This window comes from Pimephales promelas, chromosome 2 (genome assembly GCF_988280905.1).
Source record: "Pimephales promelas chromosome 2, fPimPro1.hap1.1, whole genome shotgun sequence".
NCBI lineage: Eukaryota > Metazoa > Chordata > Actinopteri > Cypriniformes > Leuciscidae > Pimephales > Pimephales promelas.
This window is the reverse complement of record NC_142770.1, coordinates 16,865,040-16,879,886: the sequence shown is the minus strand read 5'-3', so window position 1 is coordinate 16,879,886 and position 14,847 is coordinate 16,865,040. Positions and strand designations below refer to the sequence as shown.

The window sequence follows — 14,847 nt, the reverse complement described above, 5'->3', positions numbered from 1 at the left end:
AAGAGAACTACAGGCGACTGTCAGCTAGAATGTGCGTTCTGCACTTACCGTAAACAAAGCTGTTGAGATTTATAAATATGATTTGTTTATTTTATGGTAACACTTTAGAATACGGTTCCTTCGTTAATGAATAACTACACAAGAACTAATGAGTAACACAATATTTACAATCTAGTAACTATTATTAACTAACAAGAAACTCTGATTAACGAACTAGTAAGTAATAAAGTATAGATGAAAGTGTTACTAGATACTTCTGTGGGAATTACTAATTATTTGGATCCGTATTATAAAGTGAAGATCATTGGAACTAACTAGTAATTACTCAAGTGTTGAATAATTCATCATACCGGCGTTCAAGGAAAGTGTCCAAGGAGCCGGGTGACAAGGAATATGTTTTTCGGGCAAGCGACGCTGAGACGTGGAGGCATGAGGATGAACGAAGAGGCCTAATTGTGGATGCAGGTGCAACTTCACACATCATCACAGATATCACAAAGTTTTGATGGTTTGATAGCAGTTTCAAAGCCGACACTCACTGCGTGGAATTGGCTGACGGTACGAGGTGCAACAGAGTCGCTATGAGCAGAGGAGACGCAGCAGTATGTTTAGTGGACAGCACTGGACGATGTTTCAAAGCGACGCTAAGTGAAGGCAGCCATTTCGAAAGGAGCAACTGTGATCTTCAGAGAGGGGAGTGCTAGAGACGTACCTCTTCCAGTGGTTGGTGAAGAAGAAAATATTTACAGAGTAAGACATCCTCGACTCCGGGCGACGAGGCGGTCAGTCTTTCCCGCCATTAGTAGATGGCCATGGAGGGAGTGGTACTGTCATGGAAACAGCCTCGTCAGCACCAGACCTCCTCACTCCGCCCACTCGTTCCACATCGCCTGAGTACTGATCAACTGTTCACTCTGCTCATTGTCTGGTCTCGTCGATTCCTTCGACTACCTGACTCTCCATCTTGGATTCCCTCAACCCGCTTACCTGCTGTGATTCTTACCCGTCTTCTGAGGATCACCTGTCTACATCTCCGGTCCTCTGTCTTCCATCCAGCTCGACATCGTCACCCTACATCAGATAAGAGACATATTTACATGTCTTTAACCACTTGCATAATTTTTTTTTTTTTTTTGGTACAATGTCCCATAATGTGTTCATGTTTTATCTTGCTTTTGAGGTGGGATATAGGTAAGGTTAGGTACACTAATCATTACACACAAAAAAATAATTCATACTTGTAGAAAGTAGAAACTGTTTAACTGTTTTATTCCTCTACATCATTCATGAGTTTCAGCATTGACAAAGGGTATATAGGATGAATCAATAAATTCTTGAGCTTTCAGTTTCAATATCCCAATATCCCTCCATAGTTTTACATGCATGTTTTAGAGACACCCTAAAAAAGATTGGTAAGATATATGTTCTGTGCCTTTGTGAATAACACAGAATAATATGTAACTTACTTTTATTGTTTAGCTCTGTCTGTAATGAAAGTATAAGTGGATATGGGTGGTTATTTCCTTGACTGATGGACTTCCCACTCCAGCAAAGATCCAGCCCTTTATATACCATACAGTAACAACACTTCATATTAGTTAGCTTTATATTTGTTGTGTGTAATGGATTACTTTCAACTCTTAATCTTTTCCGCAGGTAAGGTTCGCTTTTAAAATTGAATATATATATATATATATATATGTATATATGTATGTATCTATTTATATATATATATATATATATGAAGAGTTCAGATGCAAAAGCCTCTAAATGCCATTTGAAATTTTCTTCTTTAATGATGATTTTTGTCAAACTTGTATATTTAAGTTCAGTAATTTCACTTCAATAACAATTAATAGGTAATTATCATTGCCATTTAAGTGAAATCACTGAACTTAAATATACAAGTTTGACAAAAATCATCATTAAAGAAGAAAATTTCAAATGGCATTTAGAGGCTTTTGCATCTGAACTCTTCATATATATATATATATATATATATATATAATTTAATATTATTATTATTATGTATTTATATAGTAATGCATAGATTGTATTGACCACACTATTATTATTAATAATTAATAGCAATTATAAAACATTTCTCCACTATTTTCATTATTTTTTTACAATATTACATTATGATTACAATTCCTTATTGTGTGCTAGTTTTCTGGGTTCATTTCCATATTGGTGTTTTGCACATCACAGTTCTGTGTAACCACTCCATGTCACATCCTAATTTTCCAAATACTTGTGAAATAGAAGTAACCTAGAAGTAATTTGACTAATGCACTATACGTACATACAGGTATCACTATGTTATCATATCTCATGTTAAGGGGGTCTATGTGATGTGTTTGTGTACATAGTGCAACAAGTGAATATTCGCAGTTGTTACATTGAGCTATTTCTTATCTGACCCATAGAAATGACTTTTATTGCTTTAGCCCAATGTATTCAAGTCATATCAAATAGTTTTTGACTTAATTTTGTTTGACTTGTCTTTTATTTACAGCAATTTTGTATTTTTTCAGTAAGACTCTTACTGAAATCTGAGAGCTGGCTCACTCCTTCATAGGCTGCTATGGTAGCATCTGCCGTCCCCTAAAAGTTATTATAGACATTGTTGAAGTAGTACATTTTTCATGTTTGGGTGAATTAAAACACAGACAGGAACAGATCGAAAATAATCCATCAGAGCAAGACAATAGCGAGAGGAAGCAGGAATCACTGGAATGGAAAGCTGCGGGCTGAATAAACAAAATAACAAAAACAAAAACGAGACAACTAGAATAAACATTGTAGTCAAATTGACAAAACACACTTGCAATGAAAGAGAAAAACTGAGGGGTAGAAATAGGATAATTGCAAAGCGCGATCAGCTGTGCAGCCGACACAAGAGGAAAAAAAAACACTAGCAAGAGGAGAAACCTGACAGATACCATTTGTTTAATGTTTTGTCTCTGTAAACAGCTGTTTTTGAACAGACTTGGTGTCAAATAAATTCGACCAATGAAATGATCAGCAACTTAACACTCCAGACTGCAGCTACTGCACCCCCGAGCACAACATTGACCAAACCCAGTCTGGTGTGTGAAAACAAGGGCACCTTACAAAACGGGATCTGCTTCTGCCTAGACGATTGGACTGGAACTACCTGCAACATCTGTAAAACACTTTGAAAATATTGCATATGTATAATCTTGTTTAAGTTGTCAAGTTTACTGACAGACTTTTCTTTTACTTACAGCAAATTTCTGCCCTGAACAAAACCCCACACAAACTAGTGAATTCACCTTTCCAAAAACAGTCTTAGGCCAGTTTGCTTCCTCAGTTGAGCGATGTTCATCACATACACCAAATGGTATATCATCATTTCCTATCTTTCAGTATTTACAATATACTCTCTCCTTTAAAGATCTATTCATTTAACATGAATGTTTTTCAGCTGGAATCCCCAAAGCTTCAGCCCTCTGTAATATATCTACTCGCTTATTTGGTCCTCCAAACATTCTAGATTGTGGTTTGACCCTGGATACCATTAACAAAAATGTAAGTAATCAATGTCTAATGATTGCAATATATAATATATTTTCCCCAGATGAAAACAGAAAAGTTTGCATGATTGTATAATTTTTATTTTTAATGAAGCTTACTGGAGCTACTCAAGCCCAGGTCCTCTCCTTAGCCTCCAGTACTCAGATCCTCACATCCATACCGGAACGGCTAACAGCCCACAACATCACAAATGCTGTTAAAATATCCAACATCCTGCTCACCCGTGATGAAACTGAACAAAGCACGGTACTTATTAAGCCTTAAACAGATTTAAAAATGTAAAGTCTCCAGTCATGAGGGACATTTCCAGATTTTGTCCATTAAATCTGTGTGTGTGTGTGTGTGTGTGTGTGTGTGTACAGTACCTCAGCAAGACTGCATTTATTGCATGTTAAAACATTGCAAAATATGATTACAAATTAAAAGAATCTTTTGAATTTTCAGCATCATTACCTTTGGTCTCCAGTGTCACATGATCTTTCAGAAATCATTCTGATCTGCTGAATTGACGCTAAAGAAACATTTCTTGTTATAATATATTAATTGCATTATTATTAAAATGGTCCATTTTTAGATGTTATTTTTTTGGGTAATAATAGCAAGACAATTGGTACTTGCTCATGTTCATGTCTTTTTTTATATTTCTCTTTACTCGGCTCAACTTGTTTTTCATAATTTGCATGTTGTTATTTCCATACGCAGTGTAAACACTGAATATCAGTGCCTAATGTTCCAAACTGTACATAAAATAGACAGATACACTCATTTGACTACTCCAGGTACACCACAGAACCTTATACAAACATCAACCACAATGTTTTGCAATCCTTTGCTAATGGTTCTTCTACTCTTATAGTAAGATGAATCACACCCATCTCCATCATAGAGCCAGAAGTATGTCTGCACCATTTTGAAAATACTACTGTAAATAGATGAACAAAAACATTATGACCACCTCCCTAATCTGCTGTCGGTCCTCCACATGCTGCCAAAACAGAGATACACTTCCCACTTTGCATCCTGGTGCCATCCCTTCCCCAAGTAAATGGCGCACATGTGCACAGCCGTCCATGTGATGTAAAAGAAAACGATTCATTGGACCAGTCAACCTTCTTTCACTACTCCAAGGTCCAGGTTTCGATGCTCGAGAGCCCATTGTAGATGCTTTAGATTGTGGACAAGGGTCATCGTAGACACTCTGGTTTGAGCTAAGCAGATCCATACGCAGCAGAGTGTGATGCACTGTGTGTTGTAGCCAGCCTTGGGTGCCAAACACCCAGGTTTATCACTTCTCGGACCCCTATTGGTTAATTCTAACCACTGCTGATTTGGAGCAACCCACAAGCTTTTCCAGTTCAGAGATACTCTGACCCAAACGCCTTACAATTACAATTTGGACTTTATCAAATGCGAACAGATCTTTATTCTTGCCCATTCAACAGGATTGCAAGGATTGTTATTGTTTGCTTACCATCTAATCTACCCAGAGCTTAATATGTGGTCTTGTTAGAAGATGATCAATGATATTTGTTTCACCTGTGACCGGTCATAATGTTTTAGCTCATCAGTGCTGTTTTGAGAAACTCTTTTTCTTCATTGTTCAGGAAATTGCAGTGTCAGCAGTCGCCACAGTCAGTCAGCTCCTGAACGCAAGTCATGGGATGTACTCCTCTGTCGACCAAGCTGCAATAAATGAGTAACAAAACAATTCACACTCAATGCACTGTAGATTGACACACAGAACCATCTCAACCAAATTCATACGCACTTTCTTTTTGACCTGCTATCTGATTTTAATTGTGTTTGTTTAGACTAACACAGACTCTACAGAAATTCTCTCTGCGTGAGAAGTCAAATCCATTGCTGGTGCAACCGAACATGGCAGTGCAGTCACTGGAGGGGAAAACTCCAATCAAACAAGTGCAATTAACCTTGTTTAAAGGTGAGTTTGTGCTCATTTTCAAGCTTAAATATACAACAGAACTCTCAAGAAAAAAAATTGTAGAACTTACTGTCGCACTTACAGTTCTACAAGACACCAACTTATACTACCAGTCCACTGCAGATTCATTTAGGCATTGATAGTGTTACTATAGAGATGCATAATTACCAGTACAAGGACAGCTTAGTAGAACGGCCAGCTCGTTCTCATCCTTTAGCGTCATATAGGTGACGCTACAAAACAGCAATACTACGCACATGGCACCCTTTATCGTTAATATAGCACGCGAACCCAAGGCGTCATAAATCCTTTAGCGTGAATATGAGACTACCCTACCCTACCCCACACCTAAACCTACCCATCACAGTGCGTGTTATATTAACGATAACGGGTGCCATGTGCGTAGTATTTCGCCGTTTTGTCATATAGCGTCACCTACAGTATATGACACTAAAGGATGAGAATACGTTGGAACGGCACATGTTGCGATGTGGTGTGAATGCATCAAATCTAAAATAAAATGAGACACTATGATGGTTTTTTTTACACATGGCCACTGCTGGTAAAAAAAAAAAGTGGAATATTTTAGAAATTCGTTTGTTTTCATGAAAACTGCTGCCAAGGATCCCATTTGCCCCATGAGCCTCTACAAATATTTTAGTGGGACCGCTGTTTTGTGCTTGAACAGTTTCAAGCAGTTCAGCAATGACTGCGCAATGACTCTTGGCCTCCTGAAGAAGTACGAGAGTTGCGGTCGCAACGTTCCCATGGGCGCATGACCCATCCACGAAAACTGTTTCGCCACAAGTGCTGTTCCCATACAGTGAAACCAGCACTTGTTGTGGCCGTCCAAGAGAGAGAGAAATCATCTGCACCCCCGTAGGACACAGACATAACAGCATCTTTAAAAAAGAGGCGATCTGCCTTGCAGCTCTTTTAGAGGAATTCACTCTTTTATTAAGGAAATTGCCTCTTTCAGAACGCCGCTGATGCACTCAGGGGAACTCCCTACACATATCTGAGCAAACGCTGAGAGAGGCCACTTATGTTTGCTCTTGTTACACATGCCAATTTCATTGGCCTTTTCTGAATACATCAGAGGTATTTGGGGCTCCCAAGAGTGACCCCTAGTATCTGTATTTCAACACAACTTCAGAGAGGGAACTATCAGTATACTTGTAGTAAGTTGCAGTACCAATGAAAAATGTAGTTTAGTACTGTTCCACTTGAAAAGTTGTCCAATTTAGTCCCAAGTAGTTTTGAAATAGACTTTCAATTGTACTACTCGTATATTGAAATTAGTATTCTTACGTAATTAATAATATTTAGATTTATACTTACGTAATTTTAATATTTATACGTAAAGTAAAAATATAGAGTATAAGAATTTACTGAATAAAATGAAGTTGAATTATACTAATATATTTTTGTAAGGGTTTATACAATTAGCATGTCCGTCCTAACAGTCATGTTTATCTTCATTTCTGTAGGGCAGAGTGATACCTTTTTACCTGACAGAATAAAACTGGATATGACACAGGTTTCCAAAGAGATTTCCAAAGAGATTTCCAAAGATAACATCGACTTACAAATGAATGTCACGTTCAGTGAAGGTCTACTTTCCCCCTTGTTGTATTTTGTGATTATTCCACATTTAAATTATCTGTTGAAAGTGATATTTTAACTATAGTAACTTTGTCCCTCTCTCTGTAGGTTTTAACAAAGATATTGGGTTTGTTCTCTATGATAGTGATCAGTTCTTTCAGTCAAAAAGCTTTCAACCTTCTCTGGATACCAAGAGAAGAGTAATATCTGCTAACCTTCAAGAAAGTCTTGGATTTGACCAAATTGAGTTTGCAGTCACACCATCGGTGAGCAGCTAGTCCAACAACATACTTCCCTCTGGGCACACTTTTGTGGTTTGCGCCTTTCTGTCGCTTATAAATAATGAAATTAGAAATACTCAGGCCTTACACTCTTAAAAATAAAGGTCCCCTTAAAGAACCTTTCATTATAGTTCTTAACCATTTTTTTTTCTTAGTGTGAAGAACATTTCAATATTCTATAGAATCCCTTTTTTTACTATAAAGAACCTTCTGTGCAATGTAAAGATTCCATGGATCCTTTGATGCCAATAAAGAACCTTATTTTTAAGAGTGTACCACTGGAAGTAAGCTTTTTTTCTAAAGAACTATACAGTGATGTTCCTCGCTATCAAACACATTGACAGAGGTCGGCACAGGCATGATATTTATGAATTGTTTCAGGTCGATTCGACACTATCCCTCAACGACTTTGCATGTGTGTTTTGGAGTTACACTAAAAATGACTGGAGCCCAGAAGGCTGTTCCAAAACATCGAACCCCTCAGGTCATGTAGTATGCAGCTGTAAACCGAAAAAATTTGAAAATGCCAACTTTGCCATTCTGATGGTAAGATATACTTGTAGAAGGATGTAAATATCATTGAACAACCTTAAGGTTATCATTATAACCTTTAACTGAACAATTCTTAAAAGAACCATTTTTTCAATAATCAGAAGAACCATTCTCCGCTATATGAACAATGGAAATGTTCCATGGAATGCCAATGATCCAAAGATGCCAATCAATAACCTTTATTTTTAAGAGTGTGATGTCTATGATGCTGTGAATTAAAGTCCACTGCTACTAGAATTTTAGTGTCATTTTCTGCAGACATTTGATACCAACTATCAGTATTCTGAAGCCTTGCATTGGATAAGCATCACCGGCTGCACTCTGTCTGTACTGGGTCTGTTTGTCACAGCTGTGTACCAAATCGTAACCAGGTAAAGGCTTATAGTTTACACTGTTAAGCATTGTCACAGCTATTTGAGTGGTGCAACTTTTTATAGCTTGTATTCATACACTTTTGCCGCAGAAAGTCAAGAGGAGGCAGTCCTACTCTACTAGTTGTGAACATCTGCATGAGCATGACGGTTTTCTACCTTCTCTTCATCTTCGGCATAAACAACCCTGTCCAACATCTGAGTGTGGCAAAGTTGTCTGGTCAGAACAAAGTTCCCGACACAGACCATCACAAGTACCCAGACGAGGGTCCCTGTACAGCATTTACAGCTCTGCTTCAGTACTTCCTGTTGGCCACGTTCACCTGGAACACTCTGTACGGCGTTAATGTGTTCCTCCTCTTCAAAAGCGGAGTGTCTGGAACACCTCCATGGTTTCCAAAGGTCTCCCTGGCTATTGGATGGGGTAGGGGACTTGAACAAAGCACTAATGTATTGTATAGTTATAACGTCTTATAACGGCACTTTTATGATGGATGGATGCACTGTTTTGAGCTTCAAACTTATGGTTGCAATCCACGGCTATTATAAAGCTCGGAAGCATCAGGGTGTTTATTAACTCCGATTGCATTCGATTGAAAGATATACACCTAAGATGGCTTGAGGTTAAGTAAATCATGGGGTAATTTGAAGTGAACTACTCCTTTAAGCATTATCTAGAGTAACCATGGAAAAAAAAAACACCAATGACTTGGTGAGAAGATATTATAGAACTGTATTTTAAATAATTGTTTAGTTTTGACTGTTTAAAAAAAAAAAATCAGTATTTTTAATCACTTTTCCAAAAAAAGAAAGGTGTATACTTGTGTATGTTATCAACCAACATTTTTAAGAATATTGTTAAATGGTATTTTCTTTTTTCACCCACCCCTGCATCCTGGGTATTAACAGCAAAATCAAACAAAAGACTAAACCCTAAATATGAAATGACATATCCAATATATAATGTCATTAAATGTCAATAAATCTTTTTTCTGTTTAGTTCTACCCGCTGTTATTGTTGGTATCTCATTGGGTTCCACCTACAGAGTGAAAGAGCCTTTAGGTTATCGACAAGAAGAGTTGTAAGTATCAAATATTTCCAACTTTACTACTTTTATACGCAGACTCACAGACAAGGCTTAAGCCCCAGACTAAAATGCATGTTTGAGCTGTTTTATGTTTGTGCCACTGTTTTATCTAAAGATGCACAATAATATGTTTTTCAAGGTGCCTTTACCACTTAGATCTAACCTTTGCTTAATCTAAGCCCTGCCTGTGAAACAAGTACTAGCCGTTCATCCATTTTGAATTCCGTGCTTGTTTGGATGTCCCGTTTCTATTGGTCGCGCTATTAATCATCACAGAGCGCAGCGGCAAAAGTTGAACTATTTTGAACTTTGACCGTGGAGTGCGCGCGTGGACGTCAATGGTGCACACCGCTGCGCTTGCGCTTTGGTCGATGCAGCGTGGCGCAAGCCATTGAAATGAATGGGTTTCAGTGCACAGCCCATTCCGTGTCCTGTGTGAAAGGCCCATTACGGCTGCGACACGGCTAACTTAGCTAACCACGCCCATTCTAGTCAATGCTTGTGTTTACACCAGCCGCGTATCAGAATCGACCCAGAAACTGATCTTCGCACCGCTTCACTAAAGATAGGCACGAGTCTATTTTTGATGGACGCTGTGTCCAAGGCGCACCGTAAATACAAAATAAAAGTTAAAAAACACTGTCAATTTCAAAATAAACACCCTGTTCAGTCTCCATTGTATTGGGCACCAATATATCAAGAAAAACCACGTTGGACAGGCAAATCAGGTGGTCTCGCGTATCCAGTCGCTTCGCTTCTGAAATGCTCCTGGAGTGAGTTGGCACCGCGTGGACAACTGAACAAAACCTCGGAGCCGTAACGTGCCACAGACGCATGCAGTGTAACTAAGGGGTTATGGGTTTGGAACGATATGAGGTTGAGTAATTTTCAGTTTTGGGGGAACTAACCCTTTAAATGTCTTTTTATTTTTACTTTATTTGTGTGTTTTTTCATTGTTCTCTCTGGATTGCAATAGTTCAGTTGTCACTCTTTTTTGATGCAGTTGCTGGCTGGCTTCACTGGACGACAAACAGAAGTTCAATATGGGGAAACCGATGTTTTGGGGATTCTTGCTCCCGTTAATGCTCATGCTGCTCTCAAACATGGCAATACTGCTGTACTTCTCTCGCAACATATGCAGGACCAACCCTAACTTAAACAGGTATGTTTACTTTGGGACCAGAAGAGCAGTTATCAACCAAAAGGCATTTATGAGAATATATTTAACCAATAACACTGTTGCTGTTTAGTTCACGGAAAACTCCTCTAAAGAAGAAGATTTTGAGTAGTTTCTCTCTGGCAGTCATGCTCGGACTGTCCTGGGTCACCGGCTACATTTTGATCATCACCCGTGAAACAAATCTCAAACTTATTCTGAGTGTGGTTTTCTGTCTCTTAAACACAACACAGGTGTGTTAATGCACATTGCACAAAAATGCACAAAATCTAATGATGGATTATAAATGAAATCAGCAATGCTTCTGTTTTTCTTTCCATTTCCAAAGGGTGTTCAAATATTAATTTTATTCACTCTGAGGCCATTTTTAAACTCAAACCCAGGATTTCTGGACAGTCTCTGTGTGTCAAACATAGGCTTTCACAGGAAGACTTTCTCTTTATGGAAAAATACGATACCAGAAAGCAACGAAAGCTACAAATCCACTGAATCTGAATCGGCCTGATGGGCAATCAAAGGTAATAACCAAAAGATGATTATTTTAAGACTTCCTTTAATTCATTTCAATGAATGATGACAAGGAGGAATATCAGCTTAAGTCAGATATTTTGTCTTGGTGTTCGTACTGGCAATTTTATGTTTATGTGTAAATTTTGTGTGTATTTGTGTGTGTGTATACACACATTTTTCTGAATTTAATGTGTATGTTTATGTGCTCTAATGTAAAATAATATAAATGTACTGTAAACACACGAATCTTCACACCAAGTTTGGCTCATTGCTTCTTTTTTACTAGTCACTGTTGACAGATATTAAACATTGATGAAATGACACATAGACTGTTGGGTCTGAATTCATGTTTTCACGATCTTAATATATGAGTTTAGGAATTTCTTTACTCTAGTAACCATAGCAATTTTAGCTGAGATCATATTAGCATCGAACGGTTAGGAAGTTTCTGTAAAATGGCCCCAGACCCCTAAAGCAAAGTCAGGAGAGCGTTTCCACCAGGGGGCGACATTTACAATAATATACTTTTGTGATCCATAGAAGATAAACTGTGGTTGATCCTAGTTTGCATTGTTTACGCACATACAGTGGCTATTGATTTTTTGTTCCTCTTTCATTCAAATCTTTCATCTGATGGCAATCAACTTTGCATTGAACATCTTTAACCTTTTGAATGGCATTTTTTATATGGATATACAATATATATATATATATATATATATATATAACTGATTATGTGAAGTGGTTGTCTAGACATGCACACAGAGAGAGGGAGAAATTTTGATCTTCTATGTTAGGGGAAAAAAAAAAAACATGGTGAGGTTATTCATAGTTCTTGGTATTAGCAAGTGCCGAGGTTTTGGAGCAAGTGCCAGACCGCTCTGGTTAATTTTTGTTATTTTCTTATCCTCACAGTAAAGGCGAATATTACTCTGTCGTCCTGCAGTTTGGCATTTAAATAAAACTCTTCTGTATAACTCATAATTCACTATTTATATTTGGTAGTCCACACAGACGAAAGCGTTTTCTCTTCCTTTGTAGACGATGACCTCATGGCCGTCGTCAGAGCGGTTCTGACCTGTTCAGCCATGTGTGTAAATGCTAAAATACGAATGGTAAATTGACCCTTGGTCAAAATGTTTCTCTCAAACAAGTAAATCCCTTCGTCTGCCGCAAGAGAGTGCACATATTCTACTCCAGTCAACATCTAAAGAAATATTAATTTCAATGAACTTCATACACACGTTTGTCACCCATGTGCTGTTGTCAAACATGATTAAATTGCATCTATAAATAACAGGCCTTGCATCTTGAATAAAAATCAAGTGTTTTCTGCCTCTCTAGATTTGAATCCTGTAGTTTTCAGGATTGATTTTGAAGAGCCAACTGGCAAAAAATCTCCAATTGTGCGAACTAGTTGTGTTACCATTAGAAAGTGCTCTGGATAGTAGAGTACAAAGCACCAGGTTCTGGTCCGCTGGTTTTTACCACTGTTGGGTACGTAATGACCATAGGGTTTAAGAAAACAGCTGAGAACACTTTTTTGGGGGCCTAGCTGTTGTGTTCACACCTCACGATTTATTGCAAAGATGATTAAATTTCCTGCTGTAAGCTACTAAGTTCCTGAACGTACTTGTCTTTCTGAGAGCACCGTGTTCTGGGAATTCCTGGCTATCATGTGTCTCTGTGATCTCAATTCATGACGGTAAGTACCGTCACACTCTTCCGTCAAACGTTCGTCGTTCAAAATGTACTGGCCTTTGTCAGCGTGAGGGATTTGTGTTGGCACACATTTTGACGGCTTATGAGAGGGCCTTCTTTTGGTGGCCTTTTTAATGACTTTGACTTGATTCAGGGATTTTTTTCTGTAAGGGTCATAAGATTATTTGTTGACCACTCATAAGATATGATTGTTTTATGTATATATAATGTATGTATAAAGTATACTGTTTGAAAAGTTGGCTGCATTTCCCAAAAACGTTGTAAGTAGATTGTATAACCATTGGTACCAATGGCTACTTAGCCTAAAAGTTACCACTGTTTTTGGAACTGAAAGTTAAAGGGACACCCAGAAATGAAAATCCTGTCATCAATTGTATTTCTTTGTTGAACATAAAATAAGTTATTTTGAAGAATATGGTAACCAAACAGCTGATGACAGAATTGTTTTATTTCAGACCATTAAAATGGTGAAATAACTGAGAGGTGACAAAAGCCTGGTTTATTTTACGGCTGTCGCTGTGAGTCATTATTCATTTTCAAATCAGCTTATTCTTATGCTTAAAAAAGAGTGGATTTAATCAAAGTCTCACCGACATCAAAGGCCTGTTCACACCAAGAACAATAACTATAAAGATAATTATAATAATATGTTAGCATCCACACCATAACTTTCTGTTTTATTTTAAGTGTGTGCCCTAGTTTTGTCGTCTGTCACTTTAAATGTCGTCTGCCACTTTAAACTGTACCCAATCTAGTCTGTTCCTTAAAACTGTATTATTGTAAAGCTTGAAGAGGTATTGTGAATAAACTAAACTAAACAATGAAATGCCAGAGCTCCTTAAAGTCGGTGGATTCTGATTGGCTGTCAATTATTTTATTGCTCATCAGCTGGAAAAAAATCAAAAATTCTATGAAAGTGATTCCAACGATAATATTCCAGTTGTGATGTGGACTATCGAATTACTGTATAACTATTCAAACTTTCTTGCTATAGTTAACATCATTGGTGTGAACAGGCCTTAGGTGGAGATTCTTCATATAGAACATTTATCCAAGTAGGCCTATGTAAGTATTCAACCACTACTTGAGGTTTAGGGCAGTTTAGTGCCAGAGATAGTGTAAGATGTGTTGTTTTGGCCACCTCATGTACATGACCAACTTCATCTGGATAGGTAATGTCAAGTTTTTTTTTCTGCTGTGGTTCAGGCATCAAGCAAAAACAAGTTTTGGTAATGCAGGGCCGCTTCATAACTGAGTCATTCCGTCATGACATGCATCTTCGCCAAATATCCCAGTGTTTGTTTCGTTTGCACAGCAGGGGGCTCAGTTCTGGGCTCTGGACCAGATATCCAAGAATTAGGGTTCACAGGAATGTCTGGATCTATAAGTTCGTGTGCATGTATGTGTTTGTGTTTTTGGCTGTACTTCGTTGCTGAGATATGTGGGCCTCTGAGCTTGTGAATCAGTGGGAAAGGATGGGAAAGACCTCTCCTGCTGTGTTTTTTGTTTGGCATTTATTCAGGTTCTCCACCTTTGTTGTCTTTCTCTTCCTAGCTGTTCTTCTCCTTTCCAATCTGATAAATTATCCAATAAGCAATGTATGTTAAACACAGGTCTGAAATCCATATTTCAGTGCATATTTTTCCCATGCCACAATTCATGACAGGCCAGCAAATGCTGTTTGACATCAACTATATAGACTTGAAACAGACCACATCTCCTCAAAGTTCTTCATTGTTTTAGAGAGACTACTGAAAACTTTCTAGTATCTGGACAACATAAGAGCATCCAAGGTAAAGAAAGGGGAAAAGAACTCTTTAAAAATCTTGAATTTGACTCTTTTCATTCATGTTTTTATATGCTTTACACTATTTTCAACAAAAGTTTACCAGCATTGTCCTATTGTCCATCACACACAGTCATCATGAGGGTCTGTGAGGGTTCTCTCTATTGGCGCTTTTCCACTACACAGTACCAGCTCCACTCTGCTCGGCTCGGCTTTGTTTGGTTTTCCACTGTGTAAAAGTTGTACCTGTAC

The 14,847-nt window shown here is 37.9% G+C and overlaps 1 protein-coding gene across 1 annotated transcript; it reads left to right on the top strand.

The window, feature by feature from the left end:
• The first annotated feature begins 1,227 nt into the window (after positions 1-1,227).
• Positions 1,228-11,330, top strand: adgrg7.1 (adhesion G protein-coupled receptor G7, tandem duplicate 1). The gene is made up of 16 exons (XM_089117293.1): positions 1,228-1,656; positions 2,977-3,171; positions 3,254-3,367; positions 3,452-3,555; positions 3,655-3,807; positions 5,166-5,257; positions 5,373-5,503; positions 6,994-7,116; positions 7,217-7,374; positions 7,771-7,935; positions 8,200-8,312; positions 8,405-8,736; positions 9,313-9,394; positions 10,404-10,562; positions 10,651-10,810; positions 10,906-11,330. Exons 1-16 carry the CDS (start codon positions 1,623-1,625, stop codon positions 11,080-11,082), a joined length of 2,292 nt encoding a protein of 763 aa, XP_088973419.1. The 5' UTR covers positions 1,228-1,622; the 3' UTR covers positions 11,083-11,330.
• Positions 11,331-14,847: the final 3,517 nt, after the last annotated feature.